General features: G+C 35.3%; 1 protein-coding gene across 11 annotated transcripts in view; it reads left to right on the forward strand.

The window, feature by feature from the left end:
- Positions 1–25,023, forward strand: part of rhea (Talin_middle and talin-RS domain-containing protein rhea) — a 114,782-nt gene that overhangs the window by 74,800 nt on the left and 14,959 nt on the right. For 8 of the 11 annotated variants that reach the window (XM_073985586.1, XM_073985589.1, XM_073985590.1 and 5 more), the window contains exons 4-13: positions 15,429–15,864; positions 16,147–16,542; positions 16,605–16,796; positions 16,867–16,945; positions 17,483–17,986; positions 18,062–18,150; positions 18,431–18,519; positions 18,876–18,992; positions 19,065–23,655; positions 23,720–23,910. In XM_073985586.1, the coding sequence (XP_073841687.1) occupies positions 15,729–15,864; positions 16,147–16,542; positions 16,605–16,796; positions 16,867–16,945; positions 17,483–17,986; positions 18,062–18,150; positions 18,431–18,519; positions 18,876–18,992; positions 19,065–23,655; positions 23,720–23,910 (6,384 nt within the window). In that variant the 5' untranslated portion in view covers positions 15,429–15,728. Of the gene's footprint in view, positions 1–1,172; positions 3,146–15,428; positions 15,865–16,146; positions 16,543–16,604; positions 16,797–16,866; positions 16,946–17,482; positions 17,987–18,061; positions 18,151–18,430; positions 18,520–18,758; positions 18,782–18,875; positions 18,993–19,064; positions 23,656–23,719; positions 23,911–25,023 lie in introns of those variants that run through there. The other 3 variants (XM_073985587.1, XR_012412773.1, XM_073985591.1) reach the window with 3 other exon arrangements.

A 25,023-nucleotide genomic window follows, 5' to 3' on the forward strand; every position in this document is an offset into this window, starting at 1 on the left:
CACATCCTAATATGTCTACCAGATATAGATCAGGTTCGAATATGGACTATATTTGTCTACTCCTTCTGGTACCTCCCACACAAAATTTCGGATAAGTTCGTTTTAAGACCTGCTCTCGAATCACTTTGATTTTTGTTGAAGCGGTTTCCATTCGCTACCTCCATTACGACGGTAAAAGTTTTTTCAGGAGCAAGTCCATATGTCTTGGGAAAACTGCCCGAAAGTTGTAAAAAACCCCCTATATGTAGTGTCTGGAGGCCACGAACTGATCAAACGATTTGGTCCATAATTTGGTCTTCGTCATATTTTATCCAATCTTAGTTTCATGGGGCAATACCGGTCCACAACTTCCGGTACTTCTCCCCAATATTGAAAAATGTCACTAAAATGCTAGGACGATATCACTTGAATGGGGCAACAAATTCTGTCCAAACTTTGGATCTCCTAATATTTTGTCAAAATGTAGTTTATCTTCTAAAATGGCCCATATCGGTCCTCCCCCACAAAAGTTCAACATTTGTGTCTTAGTGCAGCTAATTCCTAATCCACATTTTTATCGGCAAGTTCAAATGTTCAAAAAGGGCCACAAAATTCTGAAGAGTCCTTAAATACATTCGATCTGTCCTTAGATTAAATTTTATAAACTTTTTATTGTTCCAATATTATCGAATGATTTTAAATTCAGACCAAAGTAAATGATTCCAAAAGAAAATATTTCAGATTTCAGAAAAGAAAAGATTTCGAAAATATCAATTTGTATTCCATATTCCACATCAAATGTCAACTTTTTTAGGAGGACGCAGATAGGAACATAGACGTGGTGTTTTCAACGATTTAGAGCAAGCCACCATTGACGACAAAAATCGTTGAATTTTTACAAGGACTCAGTATACCATTTTTATAACCTTAGTCTTATAGCTATAAGTACATTAAAAATTGCCTCTTTGGAATATTAGTTTTACGACCCACAACCCACAGATAATTCGTTTCGGACCAGTACTTCCGGACTTCCCCAAAAAGAGTACCGAAATGTTTAAAATGTGTGGGTCTGTTCTGGGAAAATATCACCTGTTTTTTCCAGTGTTCTCTCAGGAGTCTTGACCCTCTGACCTTTGCTATGGGTTTCACTACAATATCTCCTACCATTGGGCCATGTTTATAATTATTAAATGCCTGCTGTGTCCTGACGCATTTCCCTTTTAAAGGTTTTTTTGTGAACGGCGTTTTTTCTTTTTTTTTTGTTAAAGCTGTGTGCAATGGTTTTGTGTTGTTCATTTAGATGCCAAGAAAACACAAGTTTTCGGTGTTGCTGTTGTTTGCACTTATATAAGCACTTTTAGCAAGGCGACCCCTTGCATGTTCCTCTCCAGTCCATACTTCGTTGTACACTACAATATTTTTGTGCTTAGTTTTTTTGTCACTGTTACTAACTACTTGTTTACCCAGCAGCAGCCTGTATTGCACTTCCCAGCAAACACCATGGGTGGGAATTCACGTGATTATGCCTTTGGGCTGCTGCTGCTACCAACTACTAGGCCTGACGCGCCTTCCCTGGTGATTATTGTGATGTCACAATCATGCAGCAAGCAGTAGATTAGATTAGAAAGAAATACTTTGCCAGAAAAAAAGAACCAAACAAAAAAAAAAAAAAAAGACACTTGTCACTTGTGTTTATTACTGGACTGAATAAATTCCAGAGGTTTTAAATTAGGGGTGGTGTTTCAACATCTTCATCCCCCCTCCACACATAACACAACTTTTTTTCATTGCTGAAATTTCACTCACTCAATTTTTGCCAACTTGTGATCTCCATCCCCTTAGTGGTGATATAAGAGTGTGTTCCACACATTGAGTTGAGTGTTTTTGTTTTGAGTCTTTAAGGATCTTTGATTTCGTGTCACCACACAGCATCACTGCTGCTGTTGGTTGGCAATAACGACGACGATGATGATGAGGCTGCTGGTGGTGGCCGTCGTAGTGGTGGTGATGGTGGTGGGTAATAAGATGAACACAAATATCATCCAACTTTGGCGGCTTTGAAACATGCGCAAACCATTCTAGACGATTGTTTGACGTCGTCATTTGTCAAGTGCTAGGAGGATGAATGTACCAACCGACAGAAGCCAACGATGTGTCGTCAACATAACACATCATTCTAGGCCTAACCACAGATCGGGAAGGACATTCCAAAGTCCAACCTTTCAGCAAGCCAGCCAGCCATCCAAAATAGTTGAAACCCAGTCATCAGTTAACCATTTGTCAAGAAACAAGTGCAGAGCATCATCCAAACAAAAAATCCAAAAAAACATACAAAAATTTCAAAACAAAAAGTGTTACGCCTTATTTTATTTTTTTTACAAAGTGCCTTATGTATACGAAAAAAGTTTTAAGTTCTTTAAGAAAAGTGCCTTTTTACAAAAACAAAACGAAATATTAATTACTCAAAAAAACCAAAACCGTTATAATTTTTAAAAGTTGTTGTCATCATTGCTTTAATTGAGAACGTGCCTTAAAACTCTACCACCACCAACAGCAGCCTTATAAACTCCCCCAACAAAAACAACAAAGAAAAATTGTCATTTTCTGCAAGAAAATTCCGACAATTTCCGTTAGTTATTTTATATGGACGGACACGGTGTTTTATAAAAACCCCTTGCCGTACAAAAATTGTTAAAACAAAAACAAAAAAAAACTGTTACAATTGCTTGGTTTTTGTTTTGTTTAATTGTTAATTTACGTTTATGGACGTTTTCTTATAACGTTAAAAAAACGCGTCACCACAAACGTGCCTATAGTCTTAGTATCCGGTCACAACATAGATTCTAAATTCCTTAACTTCGTATTTTTGGACCACCACCCGCGCCATCATCGCTACGCCGAGTCGACAGAAAACAGTCGATGTGTGGCTCGCTGTGTTGTTACATCCATAATTTGCAAGAAGAGGAGTTTTGCTAAACGAATCACAGTTGGACGGGATAGAAAATGACGACTTTGGTTGTTGCTTCCTTTTGGAGTCCTACCATCGACGTCCCAACGAAACCAAAGATGCCTTTGCTTTCTGCCTTTGCCAGAATGTGCCTTCTTTTGTTTGTTTCTTCGGACAAAGAACATTTTGAGTTCGACAGCTTTAATAGTTTTAATACGAGTAAGTAAAATTGCTATCAAAAATAGTATTTTTTATTATTGTCTTAAAACAATTATTTTTAATTTTTTAAAATAATTTTCTCATTGGAGTTGAGCTTAATGACCGAAGATTTTATTGCAAGTGAAAAAGGAAAGCCGAAGATTTGTGTCGGTTCGAATTTTCGGCTTTAAAATTTTCGGTCATTAAGCTCTACTCCAATGAGAAAATTAATAAAAAAGAACATAAAAAAGAAAATATTTTTAATTTTATATAAGGTGAAGTATCAAATTTTCAAAATTAAATTTAGTTTTATAAAATGGTTTTAAGAAGACAATTATTTTTCCGTGTACAGATTTGGCCAACAACCCATAAAACTGAAATTTTAGCTCGAAGGACCACTAAGAAGATTCGAATTCAAATTCGTTCGAACTACTACCAAACTTCAGTTTTTTGAAGAATATTTGATTCATTTTTGTTTTCAATCAAACAAAAATTTTCTACAATTACAGCAGTAATTCGAACGAATTTGAATTCGACCCGTCTTAGGGAAACAGGCCGTTAGAGAAGCAGATCAGTAGTTTTAAAATTTTTTTTTATAGAATTTCAATACTTTTTTTGTTCTTTCAACAATATACAATATTTAAAAGTATCCGTTTGAATTCTGTATTGGAGTTTCTTTAACAATTTTATGTATATATTTGTTAGAAATCCTTAAATTATGTGTCTCTGAAAGTTATATGATGTCGAAAAATCAAAATTTTGTGATATTCAATATTCAATCGAAGGACAAAAAGTCTGAAATTAAGTCGAATATGCAGAACTATAAACATTTTTTTTATAGACATTGAATTTTCCTCTCTTTAGGAAAAATAGCTAAATTCGGCCATTCATTGCCGTCGAAGGACCAAAAAGTTTCTATTTTAATTGTGAAATAAATATTCATGAAATACATTGAAGTATTATTTTCCAAATTTCACACATATGTATTTATATACAAAAATTAAATTTGCCTCTCTTAAACAAATTAGCGAAATTCGACAAATATTCATTCTATTCTATATTGGAAATTTGTTAACAATTTTATGTATATTTTTGTTAGAAATCTAGTCAAAATCCTTAAATTATTTATCTCTGATGGTTATTATGGTGCTCTAATCAAAGTGTTTTAAATTCAATATTCACTCGATGTGGTTCCATAAGTTCCAAAATTTAGTCGAATATGCAGAAACATAAACAGCTTGCTTGTACTGAAATTAATATTACGACCCCCCACTAAAAAATTGCGAAATTCGGCCACTCATTGTCCTCGAAGGACCAAAAAGTTTCCAATTTAAATATGAAATACGTAGTAAGTTAATTCATTGAAGTATTTTTCCCCAATTTGATCTACACAAAAATTAAATTTGCCTCTTTCAAAACCGACCATTAATTGCACTAGAATGTGAATGTTTAAAGTTTTTTTACTTCAGTTTTCATATTTTTATGAATGATTACTAATTCACTCTTCTTGACTAAAAGAAAATATGTAAGAAAGGACACTAGATATCAAATTGTATTCCCGTTAGAACTTCAAATGAAAGGATCTTAGTTTTTAAAATCCACCCTAGAGTCGTTAAATTATTTATCTCTGAAGGTTATAGGGTGTCAAAAAATCAAAATGTTTCAATTTCAATATTCACTCGAAGGACCAAAAGTGTCAGATTTAGTCGAATGTGCAGAAATATAAATAGCTTGCTTGTACAAAAATTAATTTTGGCTCTCATGAACAAAAAATTGCGAAATTGGACATTCATTGTCTTCGAAGGACCAAAAAGTTTCTACTTTAAATATGACATAAATATTAAAAAATAAAATTGAAATATTTTTTTCCTAATTTACATAAAAAACCCATTAAATTTGTCTCAATTTAAATATATTAGCGAAATCGAACCATTAATTACCCTCGAAGGACCAAAAGTGTATTCTTTAAAAATGCCGATAAAAAATATTTTTTATTAAGAGTATTTTGAAACGAGGTCGAATTCAGTCTTCATAAACCGATAGGACAGATGCCATACAAAAAAATTCAGGAAGAATGCCCTATTTTCAATTTGTGCTTCGTATTCCAAATCAAAACAAAGGCCTCAAAATATGAAATAGGGGTTTCTTAAAGAAATTATAAAAGTCCCACCATTTATTGGCTTCCAAGAGCCCCATAAAAGTGTGTTTTCTATATATGTATGTATACTGTGTTGATGTATTTTCCAAATTTCTTTTTAAATGAAAGGATTTATTTCGATTAAGATACAGTTTTCATATCTTTTATATATAAAATATACCTTGAAGGGCCATTATTTATATTACTACAATATTATGAAATGATTGAAAATTCTATCTTAATAGACCATAAAAAATGCAAACGAAAATATTTCAGAAAGAATAAAAGAAGTCAATTTAAATATATATAAGCAGATTTTTTGGGCGAAAATGTGCCGCTCTTGAAAAATTATTGACCTCGAAGGACCAAAAAGTGAATATTTTAAATGTGAAAATTTTCAAGAACGACATTTATGTATTTTTGGGCAAATGTTTGCCTCTAATTAAAAATTATTGCCCTCGAAGGACCGAAAAGTGTATATTTTAAATGCGAAATTTACAACAACGACATTGAAGTATTTTTCCAAATTTTACTTTTTATAATCTTTTTTTATTAAGAGAATGTTTTCATCTTTTTATTATATAAAAATATCTTGAAGGACCAAAGTTTGTGTTGCTTCAATATTAGCAAATTATTTAAATTCTGTGTTCATAGACCAAAATAAAAGATTTCGGAAAATAATAGAATATTTTAATTTTGAAGTACTTTTTTCCAAATTTCAAATATAAGTAGTCTTCTTGTTTTTATTAAGAATAGATAAATAGTTTTGTTATATAAAAATAACTCGAAGGACCCACATTTTTATTATTCAAATATTATCGAATGATTGAAAATTCAGTCTTCATAGATCCAAAAATAAAATACTTCTGAAAGAATACAATATTTCAATTTCAGGAACTTAGTTTTTAAATACACCCTAGAAATATTCTTAATTCAAGATTTTTATAAATAAGAATCGCTTCTTAATGACTTTTAAAAATATTTTTAAAATTCAGTCTTCAGATATCAAAAGAAAAGTTTCGAAAATTTTGTGTTTTATACTGTGAAATGTATTTCCATATTTAAAAAGTCGCACAGAATCTTCTCTGTATCTTATCCTCTAACGTTTCTAATTGTGTTCAGAAGATTTTGTATAAAATATGAAACTAAAACATTCCTTAAAAATGACCTTTCTCAAACAAATATATCTAAACTTTTGGTATAATTTCTAGTTAATTATATTTATTATTTTCGAAAAAAAAATTAAATTCGACTTTGATTCGAAATCTCTTTTCAACTTTATTGTTGTTTTTTCGACTCCTTTCGAAATCGGAACATCGTGCCTCGATATATTAATAGTGTTCGGACATGTTATGTTTTTCAGATATATCTGAGAAAACTCGGAAAGATTTCTGAAGCAAATTTAATTCAAAATTCTAAAAAATTGCTATGTTAAATTTGGCGGTACTCTTCACAGCCGTTGGAGCCACTTTTAATTTGTTCAGTTCTGCTAAATCTCGTTTTTGTGTTGTTCAGATATATCTGAGAAATGTCTGAATGATTTCTGAAACAAATTTAATTCAAAATTCTAAATAATTTCTGTGTTAAATTTGACAGTACTCTTCAAAGCCTTTAGAACCGATTTTAATTTGAATTCTGTTCTAGTAAAACTCATTTTTGTGTTGTTCAGATATATCTGAGAAAAGTCTGAATGATTTCTGAAACAAATTTAATACGAACTCTTTGTGATTGCTGTAATAAATTTGAGGATGCTCTTTAGTTATTCAAAAGAAAAACGTGCTTTCGAATTAGGTCAAAATTCAAGGTAATTTTGGGTGCCCTTAATTGTATTACAGACTGTGAAAAAATATCTGAGGGAATTCAGGGAAACAATACGAACCAATTTTGATTTGAACTCTTTGAACATAGCCGGGAAATTTTTTGTTCCTACAGTTCTAAACGAAATCTGAACGATTTCATTACTAAAGTATCTGTGGGTATATTTTGTGAATTTATATGCCGAAAGATCTGAACAGACTCTGAAGCAATTATGAACTCTGTTCCTGGGTCTATATGCTCGTCTTTTAGCTAATTTCTATTCATATTAGAGAAGGTAAAATTTAAAAAAAAATAATTAATAATTTATTTGAAAAAAAATAAATTGAAAAAATATAAAAAATTAAAAATAATTAACAAAATTTTTTAGAAAAAAATTAAAGAAAATCGAAGAAAAAAATTAATAAAAAAATAAATTTACAATAAAATAAGAGTTAAAAAAGAAAAAAATAAAAAATATGTTTTAAATATTAAATTAAAATTAAAAATCAATTAAATGCCAAAATTTTATAAATAGCGGCAAGCAATTCTGAATTCTTTTCCTGGGTCTATATGCTCGTCTTTTAGCTAATTTCTATTCATATTAGAGATGGTAAAAAGATGCAAAAATGATTGAAAAAAATCGAAAAATTTAAAAACAATAATTAAAAATTAATTTAAAAAAAATAAATAAATTGAAAAATTCGAAATTAAATTAAAAAGATTTAAAATAATTAATTTTTTTTTTAGAAAAAAAATTAAAGAAAATCGAAGAAGAAAAATTATTAAAAAATAAATTTACAAAAAAAAGAGTTAAAAAAGAAAAAATAAAAAATATGTTTTAAATATTAAATTAAAAATCAGTTAAATGACAAAATTTTATAAATAGCGGCAAGCAATTCTGAACTCTTTTTTTTAAAAGTAAAAAAAATAAAAATATGTTTTAAGTATTAAATTAAAATTAGAAATCAAATAACAACATTTTATAAATATAAATGTCATCAAACACCAAAATAGACAAAAGATAATACAAATTATATATAAATATGTGCTCTTTTCCAGAATATGAATGAATTTAATATTTTAATTTTTTTTTATATTTTTTCCTTCATAATTTGAAAACATTTACAATTTTTTGTTTGTGTACGGGAACAGACTCACATTATTAAGCTAAATTCTTCATATGAACTCCTTTTACAAACTCTAAATTGTGCTGTCATAAGACAAATTGCCCTGCTAGTTTTTTATTCTTTTTTTTTTATTAAAACTCCATTAATTTACCAAAACAGTTCAACATGTTTCTCATGACCTTTAATGGTCACATCGTATCACTGGCATTTAATTGACGTAGCAACGGACTATTGTTTTAATGGTCTTACATTTAATTAGCGGCGAATTTTTTGGGTTTCCAAGAACACCAGTACCATGGAAGAAAATGATGTCATAGATTTTGGAATTATTTTTATGGCCCACTAAAATCAAAACAGTAAAAATAGACCAATTTTCATTGTCTGCCAATATTTGTGTGGGGGGGTGGGTTCTAGAGTTTTGTAACTTGATATTTGTTTATGCACTGTCCGGCTGGCCTGACTTATTGTCATTTATTGTTGACGTCCAAGAACGTATTCGGTGTCATAAAATCAATGATGTTTGTTTACTTAGTATTTTGGCCAAAGCCATTTCATTCATTCATCCACTTGTTGTCTGAAAGACAAAGCAAATATGTACTATAAAATGTTATATATCAAAGTCTTGGAAATGTTTTGGGGGTGGAGAGAGGACATAACCTCATTATTATCATTGATTACTTGTTGTGTTATTTCCAAAACAAATCCTTTGTTTGAGAATTTGGTGGCGTGGTTTGGTTTCAGATTATCACCAAGTCATTAACCCTTTTATTAAAAGCCAAATTGTCTTAGCCATAACGATCGAATTACAAATAAGCAGTTTCGAAATACAGTGGTAATGGTGTTCTATGGCAATGACAGAGATGGGAGCCCAAGTTCATGGGACCAATGAAAATTCACAATGATACATTTCCTTGATGAATTTGGCAACGAATTTCTGCAAAGTAAAATTAGGCCATGTTAGCTCGATTAATTTCATTAATTAAGTAAAATTGTACAGCCAAATAATAGAAGCTTGAAACCAAGTCCATAAATTTCCCATCCCTGCCATCTAATCTTGATGTTAAGTGTTTTCTTTGGACTAACATAAATTTAGGTATTCTTGAGTTTTTGTGCTAAATTAAACAGCTTGAATTGTGGTTACAAGCTTTATTTGGCTTCAAGGAAGTGTTATCAAACTTCCCATCCCTGACAACAAAATATTTTCTTTTGTACACATGAAAAAAGTTCCATTCTAGCTAAACATATGTTACTGTTCTTTTGGAGACTTTGTCAAACATATGGTTTTTAATGGAGACTTTGAAGTACTTTGCAAAGAGTTAACAGAACTGTTATTTAACATTTTGACTTAACATGTGGCTACCACACAATGAAGATATTGAATAGAACATTTTAAACCTACTCCGGCAATATGAGAAATAACAAATTGAGGTTAGAGCCCTATTTAAGAAAAATTTTTAAAATTTGTCAAACTTTTTTTCGGTTCCCACAAAAATTACTAGAAGTCCCATCCCTGGCAACAAAAGTTCTTAACATATTCATATGTCACCATTCCTTTGGAGATTTTGTAAAACATATGGATTTTTTAAAGAGACTTTTAGTACAGTACAACTTTTAGTACTGTACAACTATTTAACAGAAATGTTAGTTAACATTTTGCCTTAACATTGGGGTGGTTTTGTGAAATTTGGATTTGCCCTGTAACAAATCTGCGCAAGTCCATGGATAAAGAGACTAACAGAAAAATAAATTGAGAGGAAGAGAAAAATCTTGTTATCCTTAAAAATCAAGAGCCTTTTTATCCCCCTCAACACGGCGAGAGATAACCACAACAGCATCCCTTAAAAAAAGCGAGACATCAAGGGTCCATATTCATTGAATCTTTGCCAAAAAATGCCGCTGTGTCAGATGAGCGACACCAGAAACCTTTTTCAGTATTATTTGGGAGCGTTAGGCAAGAACATCGCGTTAAGAAAAAAAATAAACTAAAAGTGTCTGGGAAAAATTGTGTGTTTGGAAAAGAAAAAATATTGTTGAAGAAAACTATTTGCTGGAAAACATAAAACAGAAAAAAAGTAATTAAAATAAATTAAAAAGAAGAACATAAAGTGAAACATTGTTTTAAAAATTCTACACGAAAAAGAAAAACGATATTGATTTTGTTGATTACCATATTTGAAAAATTCCAACCCCCTTATGAGGAAGAATTGTGAAATTTTTAACTCAAACGCAAGAAAAAGGAAAATTCTTGCAAAATAAATATTTAATATTTAAAACTCCAGTAAAATATTTCTTTTATAATATTTTTAGTGAATAACATTTTCTTATTTTTTTTTAATTCTCTTCTTCAAAGGGTGTGCTAATGGAACTATTTCTCTCCCCCCGGCCCTCTTCACTTTATATTTTCTGTATGTGGGTTTTTAGTTTTTCTTGTCGCTTGTTTTTTTTTTTGTTCTTTGTTGGTATCTCTTTTCAAGATTTACTTGGTTTGTGCTGCTGCTCCTTCTGTTTGCAATTATCACATTCACCAAAGGCAAGCGTGTCCCATTGTTTCTGCTTCTTCTGCATCTTCTTCCCATAATGATTATAATATGGGTCTTGTATACAAATAATATTTTCAAAGAAGCTCTGCACAAAATCAAACCAAGCCATGTCACCGAAGAAGTAGAAAAAAATCACTGCTGCTACACTTGTATATTTTGCTGCTCATCATTCCATTATTACTAAGGGTGGTTTCCCCCTAAACCCCCTTTCTTCTTAACAATGGCCTGACCATGCTCTTAATGCTTCTTCAACCACAAATATTGACTGACTACATGCTACCGCTTGGAAAATATCTAAACATTTTTATCGATGTTTATTCTAAAGCTTAGAACAAAACAAAAAATCATAAAATAATGTCAGAACAAGAACAAAAAAAAAGAACGGAAAAGGGAGAATCAGAATCAATAGGAGGAACAACAGCAACAAAAAAATCTGTGTCAAATTTACGCAGGCAATGCAATGCAATGGGATGTCTTGCAAAGAGGAAGAAAGAGTATAATACAGTGAGAGAAATAAGTAAGTGGATTGCATGAAGAAAATTGACTTCAATACGAAATGAAAATGGATTTGCTTGCCAAAGGACCGATTGAAAGTAAAAAATTTAAAAGGAGTAAGAAATTAATAGAAACAGTTTTTATGTGAATTTTTATATGAATTTATGTGTGAAAAATTACTCATAAATTCTCCATGTGAACTCTATTAAACACTCATGGTGCGCCTTAACCAAATTTAAATGAAAGGTGCTTACACCTGGGACGTTTTTGCAGATTCTGCAACTACAATGGACATAAATGAGAAATACCAAGAAACAAAAAAAAATAAATAAATCGCCGGAGGGATTTTCAAATAAATCGCGATTTAAATTCACATTTTAGGGGTTCTTTGGGTTTCCACGATTTTGCTTGAGAACCGCGAGTCCTATGTAAATGGGCCTAAAGAAAATGGGCTGTGAAAATTCTCCACAAGATTGACCTTTATGATATTTTCGTAGATTTTACCTTTTTTATACCCTCAGCATTTATGCTAACGAGGCTATATACACTTTCATACTGGCAAATGTGCCATGTCCGTCCGTCTGTCTGTCTGGCTGCCTGGAGGGCACGATAACTCTCGAACGGATGAACCGATTCCGTTCAAATTTTGGCTTTCGTAATATTTTGCCCAAACTTAGTTTAAGTTCGAAGATGGGCTATATCGGTCCACTCCTTCCGGTACCTCCCCCACAAAAGTTCGAAAATGTTCCGAAAATTTGTGCGCACGATAACTCTTGAAGGAAGTAACCGATTTGGTCCATACTTTGCCAATCGTAAAGTGTGTACCAGACTTAGTTAATGTTTCAATATGGACTCAATCGGTCCACTCCTTCGGGTACCTCCCACACAAAATTTCGGATAAGTTCAGTTTAGGACCTGCTCTCGAATCGCTTTGATTTTTGTTTAAGCAACTTGTATTCACTGTCCCCAATACGACGGTACAAGTTTCATCAGGGGCAAGTCCATACTTCCTGAGAAAATAGCCTGAAAGTTGCACAAAACCCCTATGACACCGTGTGAGGTGGTTGGAGTGCAAGATTACTCTCGAACGGATCTGCCGATTCGGTCCAAAATTTGGCCTTAGTAATATTTTGTCCAAACATAGTTTAAGTTCGAAGATAAGTCATATCGGTCCACTCCTTCAGGTACCTCCCCCACAAAATTTCAAAAATGTTCGGAAAAATTGTTCTTACGGTAACTTTTGAAGGGAGTGGCCGAATTGGTCCATACTTTACACATCCTAATATATCTACCAAATATAGATCAGGTTGAAATATGGACTATATTTATCCACTCCATCCGGTACCTCCCACACAAAATTTCGGATAAGTTCACTTTAAGACCTGCTATCGCATCACTTTGATTTTTGTTGAAGCAACTTGTATTCGTTGCCTCAATTACGATGGTAAAAGTTTTTTCAGGGGCAATTGCACACTTCTTGAGCAAACAGCACGATGGGTGTAAAAACCCCCTATGGCGCCATATGTAGTGGCTGGAGATCCACTTCCATAATGGTCAATGTAGATCCATTCCTTTTAATATCTCCTCCTCAAAACTTTTGATCTTTAATCCAATATACACAGACTGAGGGTATATCTCTGTCGGCCAAGCAGACTGATACTTTTTTACTTGTTTTTTTATTTTTCTCGAACTCAATGAGAATTCTTCTCTTTAGTTCAACATTGATACCATGTTATTTTACGATCACATTGGTCTTATTCTATTCTTACATTAATAAATAAAATTTCTTTAAAAAAAAAATGCCAAAAGACTTCTAGATTATTTCCGTAATATTAACCGGTCCTGAACTGTACTAAATAAAATATAAAATAAATTCCCTATGTTTTTTTTATTTTTCTCAAACTTAATGAGAATTCTTCTCTTTATGGCAACATTGAAGTCAAATTTTGCTTTATATTCCACATGTTGACTTATTGTAATAAAAAAAACAATGGCCTATTTTTTATTTATCTCAAACTTATTGAGAATTATTTTCTTTAGCACAAACATTGAAGTCAAAATTCGCTTTATGTCACATTTAGATTTAAATTAATTGTAAATAACACTGTGTTTTAACAGTGTAACAGTAAAAACGCCTGCCAACTGAATTTTCAATTGTTTGCACCTAAAAGTATACTACATATATTCAGATATAAATCTAAGGAACTGTATGGATACAGTTATTATATCCATCATCATTTCTTTTGTTTCAAAGAAGCTCTCATATATCCACAACTCATTCATTATACGACAGAAAGCGTGCCTATGTTTCTTCAGACAAACAGGGCTGCCGAATCACTGTTGGGCAGAAGGGCCGAAGTTTAGTCTTATCCCTTTTGGAATGTTCGTGGTAAAGCGTTATGTTAATTCATTATTTTTGTATAACCGACTGGTTCTCTTCCAAATATCTTGCAAAATTTTCAATACTTCTACAACTGAAGCTAAATTTTGAGATGTCATCCTTCAGTTAAGATTTCAGTCATAATGTTGACCTTCCACTTTATGTGAACCCTCAACAGATTCTTATTAGTTGGAGTATAGTCCATTTTTTTTCTCAAAATATTTCGATAATTCGCTTAAACTTGCCGTTTCCGTAGTCTTCTCGATTGTGCCAAACTCTTGCCTCGGTAGCTACAACAAGACAGTGTTTTACCTTTAGATATTTTGCTGTTCCCGTACCACCGAACTGCGTACTTACGAGTCTATTACCTTTATGAGAGTTAAAGAGAAAAATCCAAAGGGAGTTCTGTCTGCCCTTGAGATGAAAGAGGGAGGAAAGGAATAGTTAAAGAGGAATGCTTTGGCATAGTTAATTAGGAGCGCTGCTTGGCCTCAACTTTATCAAATCAACAACAATTAGTCGTCTTGAACATTTTCTCTTGTTTTGTTATGTTTTTTTCATATTTCCCACTATATAATGACAGTTCTTCAGTTACTTACTTACAAAGTTAATCCTTACGAGCCTAAAGGTATGCTTTGTTTTTTGTTCGATACCCAATAGAAGGAGCATTGGATGACATTTACAGATAATACATGTTTTATTTTGGATGGATGCTTCAAATATATTAACAGTTATTAAGGATAAAACCCCTCGGGAAGTTCGATCTATCCTTCAGATAAAAGTGCATCCAGTTGTATGTCCTGATATTTGCATGTAATGTCAATAAGAAACCCTTACTTTGTCATTAAATTCAACAATTTTTTTATGTGGTTTTTCTTGCTTCCTTGTGTTATTTTCCTCTATTCTACATATTTCTTCACTTCCTGTTGTCTACTCTCTGTATGTTGGCATTCATTTTTCCTTTAAAAATATTTAATTAAACCATCCCAAAAGCCAATGAAAAATATGTAGTGCAAGTCCATCATTTATTACAAAGTAGATAATGACGAGCCTAAAAGTATGCTTTGGCGTTTGCATTTTGTACACAGTAAAAAGACCATTGAATGACATATGCACAAAGTACATGGGAAAGAAATGTTATTGTTTGGAAATTGATGCTTAAAATAAAACATGTGAGAATATCAGTTATAAAGAACAACGTCTGGAGTTGCACATAAGTGATTATTAATTTGTTAGGATATTAAAAATACACAAATATGAAACAAATAATATTTACACATTAAAAAGAAAACAATTCTTGTATATAGATTTTTGTTTATACATAGATTCTTTTAATACACAGCAGATGCTAAACTCAGTCAGCAGTAGTTAAACTCCGAAGCAAAATGTTGTCTTACATTTCCTTCAGCCATGTAATTAGACTTCTCTACAAGTGGTGTTCTAAGTTCGAAATCCCATATCGTTAAGTTAAAAAATAGAATATATATTTTGTATGCCAAAAATCTCCAGTTGTCCCTTTTGGGATATTCGTGGGAAGGAGTTTTTGATGAATGGTAACCAACATATGAACTATATTATAAAGTTTTGACTTAATTTGAAACTCAGTTTTTATGCTAGATTCTGTCATGCCATCACCATCTCTTATTAGGCCTTTTAATTTTAATTTAATTTACTTCAATGATAGATGTGCGAAAACTTTTCTAATTACACACATAGTTTGAAATTTTCTTTTCAATGTACTTTTGATTTGATTTCTGCACAACAATTCCAATATAAAAATTGTTCTCTATATATGACCCTTTTTTCCTCTCTGTTCTTATTTTTACAGTGCCTTTTATTACTACTGTAAGGAGAAGTAGAATACCATTGTCTGCCTTAGTATTATTCATTACAACAAAACCACCACAAACAACACTTTTACAACAACCACCACCCCTACTACCATCATTGACATCAGCAGCAGAAGCAGCCTCATCCAACAGCAACAACAACGAATTCCTAACAAAGGAAAATAAAAAACAAAATCCAAATCAAAATCGGAAACCAAATCAGAAAATCAAAAACAGGCTAAAAAAGACAACGAAAGAGAAATCGAAGAGAAAGGGAAGCAGAAGAAGAAAGCTGAAAAATGTCAACATTATCGTTACGTATACAATTGGAGGGTGGACGTGTAACGAAAACCATACAATTCCATCCCAATACCACAGTATTCGATGCCTGCAAAATAATCCGAGATAAATTTGCTGAAGCTGTTCAGGGACAACGTAAGTAGCAAAAACAAACACACACACTAAGTAACCACCTACTAACAAATAAATAAGTTTGAAAAAAAAAAATAAGAAAATAAATCAATATTTGTACAATGGTTCGATGAGGATATGAAGTAGGTGGATGGGGGATAAGGATAACAATGATAATTGATTTTTATAATAACATCATCAGAGTAGCATCCCCCCCTCAACATTAGCTTCCTCTTCAACAACTAACAGTAGCAGAAGTAGTAGCACACACTCACTTTTTTCTCTTGTTCTATCTCTACCTTCCAGCTAGCGAATATGGACTTTTCATTTCGGATGAACAAAATCAACAGGGTGTATGGTTGGAAAATGGCCGCACTCTCGGCTATTATATACTACACAATCAGGATACCCTGGAATACCGACGTAAATTGCGTACCTTACGTGTTCGTATGTTAGATGGTGCTGTTAAAACCATTTTGGTTGATGATTCTCAACCCGTCTCCCAGCTGATGGTTGTAATTTGTACAAAAATCGGTATTACCAATCATGAAGAATATGGGTTGGTCAGGGAAGATAACGAATCGCAAAATGAAAATTTCCCCGATAATAAATTTGGAACGCTGACATTGAGACGTAAATTTACCGAAAAAGATCGTGATGCTAAAATGGAAAGTTTGCGTAAAAAACTGAAAACTGATGACAGTAAGTCAAAGATGAAAGACATTTTGCAAATTATGGCATTTAATGCATTTCTCTCTCTTTAGTTAATTGGGTTGATGTTGGCAAAACCCTGCGTGAACAAGGTATTGATGAATCGGAAACCGTTTTGCTGAGACGTCGTTTCTTTTTCTCTGATCAAAACATTGATTCACGTGATCCTGTACAATTGAATTTGCTCTATGTACAGGCTCGAGATACTATTTTGGATGGCACGCATCCTGTTACTCAGGAAAAGGGTAAGTTGTAGAGATTTTAAATGAATTTATAAGTGACAATTTTGTAACTATTTTTTCTTTTTAATTTTAGCTTGTGAATTTGCTGGTATTCAGGTCCACATACAATTTGGACCCCATAACGAAGCTAAGCATAAACCTGGATTTTTAGAGTAAGTATGGTGACAATATGGGATGGCAAAAGCTTTTTGTAATTGTCATTTTTGTTCACTTGAAACCAAGTCCAGACTTACTCTTATTTTCAAAGTTCATCATTACGAGCCTAAAAGTAGGCTTTGCCTTTTGTATTTTGTACACAATGCAAATAACATTAAATGAAATGACATTTACCAAGTCAAGATTGTGTCCGACATTGAAAATATCACACGCTATTGTTGTAGCTTTAAGGATACATCGGAGGTGAAGGAGCTCCCTTCCTCCTTTTCCCATAAGCTCAAAGATTTTTCATGAACATTTTCATAGTCTGGCACAAGATTTTGCAAATTTTCCATGCGGCAATTGCCAGTTTGTTGGAGAGGGAGGTGAGGCATATGGAAACCCTTTACTTCTCAACGCCCACCCTCACCACTCAATTTTCCGCAAGGAAAATTCCTCAATGTTAATCTGGACCAAGTTTATTTTACTATTTCTTTGTTCATTTCCTTTTCCTTCCAAATTTTTTATATTTTTCCATTTCTCTTTCTTTTTAGTTTAAAGGACTTCTTACCCCAATCTTATGTTCGTGTTAAAAATATCGAAAAGAAAGTCTTTGCCGAACACAAAAAACATGTTGATCTCTCAGAAATTGATGCCAAGGTTTTGTATACAAAAACCGCCCGTGAACTGCCCACTTATGGTGTTACCTTCTTTTTGGTGAAGGAGAAAATGAATGGCAAAAATAAATTGGTGCCACGTTTGTTGGGTGTTACCAAAGATTCAGTGTTGCGTTTAGATGAACGTACCAAGGAAATTTTGGTTTCATGGCCCTTGACCACAGTGCGACGTTGGGGTGCCTCACCAAATACATTTACCTTGGATTTTGGTGATTATGCCAATCAATATTATTCCGTGCAAACCACCGAGGCCGAACAAATTGTCCAATTGATTGCTGGTTATATTGATATTATTTTGAAAAAGAAACAAACCAAGGATCATTTTGGCATTGAAGGTGATGAGGGATCAACAATGGTTGAAGAATCTGTGGCACCTTTCAAGTAAGTTTTACTTTTTTAAAATAGGATTTGAATGTTGTTATTGATAGTAAATTGTGTTTTCATTTTCAATTGTAGAGCTACGTTTTTGCAACATGAAACGAATAAAATCGGAAAGATTAACACAGAATCTCTGGCTCATCCGGGCATGATGAGGGCTGATGATGGTAAGCAAACAATATTCCTTTACTTCCTTACAAAATCTGCAATATTTGTCCCTTTGTAAAATACCAAAACTTGGACAAATTTTGAAGATCCAGCTAGGCTTTTAGTGGTTATGCTTCTTTTCTATGTTTAGTTTGAAAACAAAACAGACCATATTTAAAATCTTTGCTTCCAAGAAATTAGGCACTCTTTACTTTCTTGGAAACTATAGTCTGTTTTAAAATTTAGTTTTGTATTTATTTTTATTTTTAATTTTATAATTTTTTTATTTAAATACTTTAGGAGAAAAATCCTACACCCAAGGAGAATTGCAAACTGTACAATATGGCGCCTTTGTTGGGCAAGTTAATCATGCCCATCAACCGCCCACGGTAAGTTGGCACCTTAGCTATATTTTTTAACTCTTTTCCTTTTTGGTTTAAATTTGAAATATTCATTTTTATGTTGCCATAAAAACGCATTACAAATTACAAAATCCTTCACGCACTAACAAAATAGCACATTTCCCAGATTTTACAACAAAATTTAAAAATAAAAAATTTACGAAAAATATTTACTTTTCTTTTTTCTTAATAAAATGCTGCTATTTGCTAACAAAAATTTAAAATAGACAAGTTTACAAAGTTTCACAATGTAGGTTTCTCAAAAATGGAATAGAAAATGTTAAAAACGTTAGTTCCAAAACTAATGATAACTTCTTCTTTTGTATATTCCCTTTTCCACATAGTCTAAGGAAGTACGTATTAGTTCTGTGAATCTTACTGAGCCCCAAAGAGCCTTATTGGGTTACATTTCAGCTGGCCAAGAAATTTTATCTAGGGCTGATGAGGAACTTAGAACCAAGGTAATGCAACAGAAAACTACTCTACTCCCAGACCCCATAAATAACAAATAATTTACCTCTATTCATTTCTAGGCCCCCATTCAAGAGCTGGGCAATGATATGCGTTCCATTGAATGGCGTGAAAATACCTTGGACACCTCGAAACAAGCTGTTACTAGTCATGTGGCAACAATGAGTGCCGCCACGGCACAAATCATCACAGCCACCCAACCGGATGAGGTTGACACCGAAGCCATCTCGGCATCGGTATCACAAATTGCCCAAACCATACCCCAGGTAACAAAGGAAGTTCGTCTGATTGCCGCCCTCATGGAAGATGATAGCAGTGGTGATCGCCTGCTCGAAGCCGCCCGTAATCTCTGCTCCGTCTTCAGTGAATTACTCAAGGCCGCAGAGCCGGAAAGCAAAGAACCACCACAAAATCTTATCAATGCTGCCAGTCGTGTTGGTGATGCCACAACCTATGTTCTCAGCACCATTGCCGAGGAGGATGTGCCGGAGAACAAAGATCTGCAAGATATGCTATTGTCGTTGGCCAAGGCCGTGGCCAATACCACAGCTGCTTTGGTGTTGCGAGCCAAATCCATTGCTGCCAGTTGTGATGATGTTGAATCACGCAACCGTGTCATTGGGGCTGCTAGTCAATGTGCCCTGGCCACAAGTCAATTGGTGGCTTGTGCCAAAGTTGTTGCTCCCACTCTACACAATGCTGCTTGTCGTGAACAGCTGGAAGGTGCAGCCCGTAATGTGGCTCGAGCTGTCAACAGTCTTTGTGAGGTGTGCAATGAGGCCACCAATGATCCTCAACTGAAGAGTGACCTTCTCGCCGCAGCCCGTGATGTCTCCAAGAGCCTAAGCGACATGCTGGAACATGTCAAACTAAGTTCCAGGGAATATGCCAATCGTTCCAGCACCGAAATGAGTCCTGTGGAAAATGTCATAATCAGCACCGACATATTGGTTTCTTCCCACGATCCCCAGGAAATGGTACGTCATGCCAAGACACTGGGTCAAGCCACAGCCCAATTGATCCAAAGCATAAAAGGTGAGGCAGATCAACAACAAGATGCTGATGTCCAACGGCGTCTTCTATCGGCTGCCAAACAATTGGCTGATGCCACTGCAAAACTTGTGGAAGCTGCACGCCTCTGTTCCAGCCATCCTCATGACACTGAAAATCAAAATGCTCTACGCAAAGCGGCCGAAGAACTGCGTGAAATCACCACCAGCACAGCCAATACGCCAGCCATTAAACGCAACCTAATACGACGCCTGGAATATTGTTCCAAACAAGCCGCATCCGCAGCCACCCAATGTATATCGGCTGCCCAAAATGCCGTACAACACAGTGATGATCACCAAACCAAAGAATCATTGTTGCAGGATTGTAAGCGTGCTGCTGATACCATACCGCGTTTGGTAACAGCCGTCAAGACCACTCGCAGCAGTCCCGATGATTACAATGCCCAATTCAATTTAATCGAAGCTGCTGAACAATTCATTGAACCTGCCATCCAAGTGTCACGTTCAGCCCGTGCCTTGCAGCCAACTGTTACCGATATACCAGCTGCAACTCAGTTGTCCAAGAGTGCTTTGTATTTGGGTCAAACTGTCTCCGAACTCAATTCAGCTGCCCAGAGGGCCCGTGAGGCCTGTGGTGGCCAAGAGCTGCAATCTGCCTTGGAAGCTGTACGCAATTTGCACAATGTCCTTGACGATACCCGTAATGCTGCCCAATCGGGTGCATTGAGACCTCTGCCCGGCGAGAATGTGGAAAATACAGCCCAACAATTGCGTGTCTCCACCAAGAATGTTGGCATTGCCCTAAGCCGTTTGATCTCCTCGGTATTGCAGGGTCAACGTATGTACGCGGGTATTGCTGGTCGCGACACTGCCTTGGCTTTGGGTGATTTCACCAAGAGTGTTCATGGTGTGGCTGCCACCACAAATAATGCTGCAGTAATTGATTGTGCCGATGATGTTGTCTTAAGTTCGGCCCGTCTCATTGAAGAAGCCCAAAAGACATTGCAAAATATGGGAGACCCTACCGCCTTGACACAGGCTGGACGTGATGTTACTGAAGCCCTCTCCAAGACCGTAGAATGTATACCCGGCCAACGTGAAGTTGATCAGGCTTTGCGTAATGTCAGCGAACTAAGTGAAATTTTGTCCATGAGTGAATTCCCACCCTCTACTCGCAGCTACAACACTTTGCAAAATGAATTGAAGCAAGTTTCTGAAGGCTTGAGTAATGCCGGTGGTCAAATAGTCCAGGCCTATGACAGTCCCGCTAAACTGGCAGAGACAAGTAATAACTTTGCTGCCAACTACCGAGATTTGCTTTCCGTTTCAATGGAAATGGCTGGTCAAAATCCCGAAGAAGTTGTACGTTCCGAAATGATTGATTGCTTACGTAATGTGTCCACTCAATCATGTTCCCTCTTGTCAACGGCCAAGTCCATTGCCGGTGATCCAGGTCAACCCAACGCCAAGAATTTGCTACATGCTGCCGCTCGTAGTGTCACCGAAAGCATCAACAAGTTGGTTGATGCCAGCATCCAATCGGCCCCAGGACAAAAGGAATGCGACAATGCCACCCGTAACATTGAGGCTTTGCGTGTAATGTTAGACTATCCCCATGAACCTGTCAATGATCAAGGCTATTTCGATTGTGTGGAGGCTGCAACCGCCAAGTCACGTAATCTCGGCTACGCCTTCTCGGAAATGATTAACAATGCCAAGCAATCCAATCATGCCGAATTTGCCAAATCCGTGAACAATGTCTCCGAATCCATTCGTGGTTTGATTGAGTCATCGGCCCAAGCTGCATACTTGATTGGTGTCTCACATCCCAGCAGTCAAGCTGGACGTCCCGGTATCATTGATCAAGCTCAACTGACCTGGGCCTATCAAGGTATACGTCAACATTGTGACGTGGTAAGCAGTCCCCAGTCTTCGAAACAGCAGAAGATTTCCGCCTTGACTGTCATTGCCAAGCACACCAGCTATTTGTGTTCGATTTGTCGTCAAGCCAGCATGAATACCAACAACCCCACAGCTAAGAATGAATTCATTGTCTTGGCCAAGCAGGTTGCCACAGCCACCTCAAATCTTGTACAAGAAATCAAAGCCATTGAAGATGACCCTTCGCAACCATCATCTGGTGCTCGTTTGGTAGAACCCCTGCTGGAATCAGTAAAAGCTGTACGTCAATATGCTTCTAGTCCTGATTTCATTTCTGTGCCAGCTAAAATCTCTGCTGAGGGTAGAAAGGCACAAGATCCTGTTTTGAATGCTGGTCGTGGTGTTATTGATGGTGTCATTGAAATGGTCCAGGCCGCTAAATCATTGGCTCTTTCTCCTGATGATCCTCCAGTATGGCAAAAACTTTCCAATGCCTCGACACCGGTGTCGGAATCCGTCAAACGTTTGGTTGACAATATACGAGAAAAGGCACCAGGCCAGGCCCAATGTGACCAGGTCTTACAGACATTGGGTACATGTATGCGTGAATTGGACAGTTGTGCCATGGCTGTCAATGCCCAGGGCCTGTCACAAAGACGTGACAACAATTTGCATGGCTTCTCGGGACAAACTCTCAACTCTGCTGCTGAATTAATGGATAAATTGGAACCCATACGATTGGCTGGCAAAAACAACGCTGAACAATTGGGTCATGCTGTGGGTGAAATCTCACGATATGTTGTACCCATGGTAAATGGTTCAATTGGAGCCTGCACACACATCGTTCACACCAATCAACAAATGAGTTTGATTAATCAGACCAAGTCTGTTGTGGAAAGTGCCCAGCAATTGGTACAGGCAGCCAAGGAATCGGCTGGTAATCCCAGAGCCACACATGCCCATCCTAAACTGGATGAAGCCATTGAGAATACACGTGAAGCTACCCAAGATTTGACACAAACAGTTGAGAAAATCAGTGCCGAAACTGGTGTTGTCACTGGCCTACTTGAACAGGTTAATCGTGCTATTACCCGTCTCACCGATAAACGTCAATCTTTGATGAATGCCTCCTTCTCCGATTCATTTGTGGACTATCAGACACGTATGGTACAAACTGCCAAGGAAATTGCACGCTTGGCCAACGAAACCAATGCCAAGTCGGCTATTGAACCCCAACTTATGCCCCAGCTTGCTGTGGAAATGGCCAAACAATATAGTCAACTGACCCAAGATTCAGTAGGAGCATCAGCCACCACCACATCACCAGATGTGGCAATGCGTATACGTAATACTGTAATTGATTTGGGACGTTCAGTGGGTTCAATGATAAAGACAAGTGCCACGGGAGCAAGACCCGATGATACGGTGCATCAAAATGAAATTTCACGCAATGCCCGTGAAGTGTGTGAAAAAGTTGCACAAATTTTGGCAGCTCTACAGGCTGGTTCACGTGGTACTCAGGCTTGTATTAATGCAGCCCATACCATTTCTGGTATTATTGGAGATTTGGATACGACCATTATGTTTGCCACTGCTGGTACTCTGCATTCAGATCGTGATAGCAGTTTTGCTGATCATCGTGAACACATTTTGCAAACCGCAAAGGCTTTGGTGGAAGATACCAAGGTGTTGGTTACCGGTGCAGCGGGTACACAAGATCAATTGGCTAATGCTGCCCAAAATGCTGTTACCACAATTGGTAAGACGAGTGGGGAGTGGGAGATTTGCTTGAATTGTTAATTGATGTGGTTTTTTAATTTTAGTGCAATTGGCTGAAGCTGTTAAGTTGGGAGCCTGTTCTTTGGGCTCTTCCCAACCTGATTCCCAGGTCATGGTTATCAATGCTGTTAAAGATGTGGCCTCTGCCTTGGGCGACCTTATTAATGCCACTAAATTGGCATCAGGCAAACCCATTAATGATCCATCTATGCAAGATTTGAAAGAAAGCGCTAGGGTAAGTTGTACATTTTGAGATATCTTTTCATTTTTTCCTCCTACTCCTTCTTTTCTCTATCACTCTCTTAATCTTTGTATGTGTAGAAAAAGGGGGCGGGCATAAAACATGATTTCCCCTTTTTTCTATTCAAAAACCCCTACCATACTACAAAAAAGCTTAACAAACTACTTAAGTGTAACGCTTTAAATGTCGTGACTTTTTCAAACACCCTTTTTGTTTCTAAATGACATGGTGCTGCTGCAAAGCAATATAACATAAATTGTAATTCCAAACTGGAAATTTACAATGCAATCATGTTAATGCTTTTGGAATGTTGTAGCACCGTGTAATTGCAAATAAACACCTTGAATTTTCTCATAGGACTTTTTAAATTGGTTTATAGCACTCACTTTTCCCCTCTCTCTCTCTCTCTCTTACAGTATTTGCTAAAAGCTCTTTTTGTGTCAAATCATTTCCAAAATATGACCTCATGTTGTTAAATACCCATTAAAACCCAACATCATTTACATAGTACAACATGTTAAGAGAAAGTTCTGGGGATTACTTTATTTCCAAAGCGGACTAAAGTGAAATCACCCTTTTATGTTGCACTGTGTTCTGTCATAAAACAAATTCGCAAAATCACTGCACGATCAAATCATTTATGTGTCTTGTGTCATTATCAATGTCTCTATGTAACTAAAATTTCTTTGCATTTTTAAGGTTTATGAGGTTAGGTTTTACTTTGAGGTTATGTGGATATCATCATCTAACTTTTAATATTGTTTGTGGCTGTATACATACCTTTATGTCTGTTGTTGTACTAAGGCTAAAAGGATAATATTATTCCTCTTTATGTTTCTCTTTCTACACAAGGAAATAAGGAACACCCACATTTTTTATTATTCTGCTATTGCTGCTGGTGCGCTGCTGCTTATGTTTTTTCCACTTCAAACTTTGCTCTTGCCACAAAAACAAATGCACATATTTTTTGTATTTTTTTTTTCATAAATGAATTTTGTTTTTGATTGACTCAAATTTGAACCCATGAAAATGATGTGATGATTAAAAAATTTGTTTTTGTTTTTTCTGTTTTGTTTTCATTATTCTCATTTCAAAAAATACGAAATA

This window comes from Musca autumnalis, unplaced genomic scaffold (genome assembly GCF_047663935.1).
Source record: "Musca autumnalis isolate F117 unplaced genomic scaffold, ASM4766393v1 scaffold_4, whole genome shotgun sequence".
Classification (NCBI taxonomy): domain Eukaryota; kingdom Metazoa; phylum Arthropoda; class Insecta; order Diptera; family Muscidae; genus Musca; species Musca autumnalis.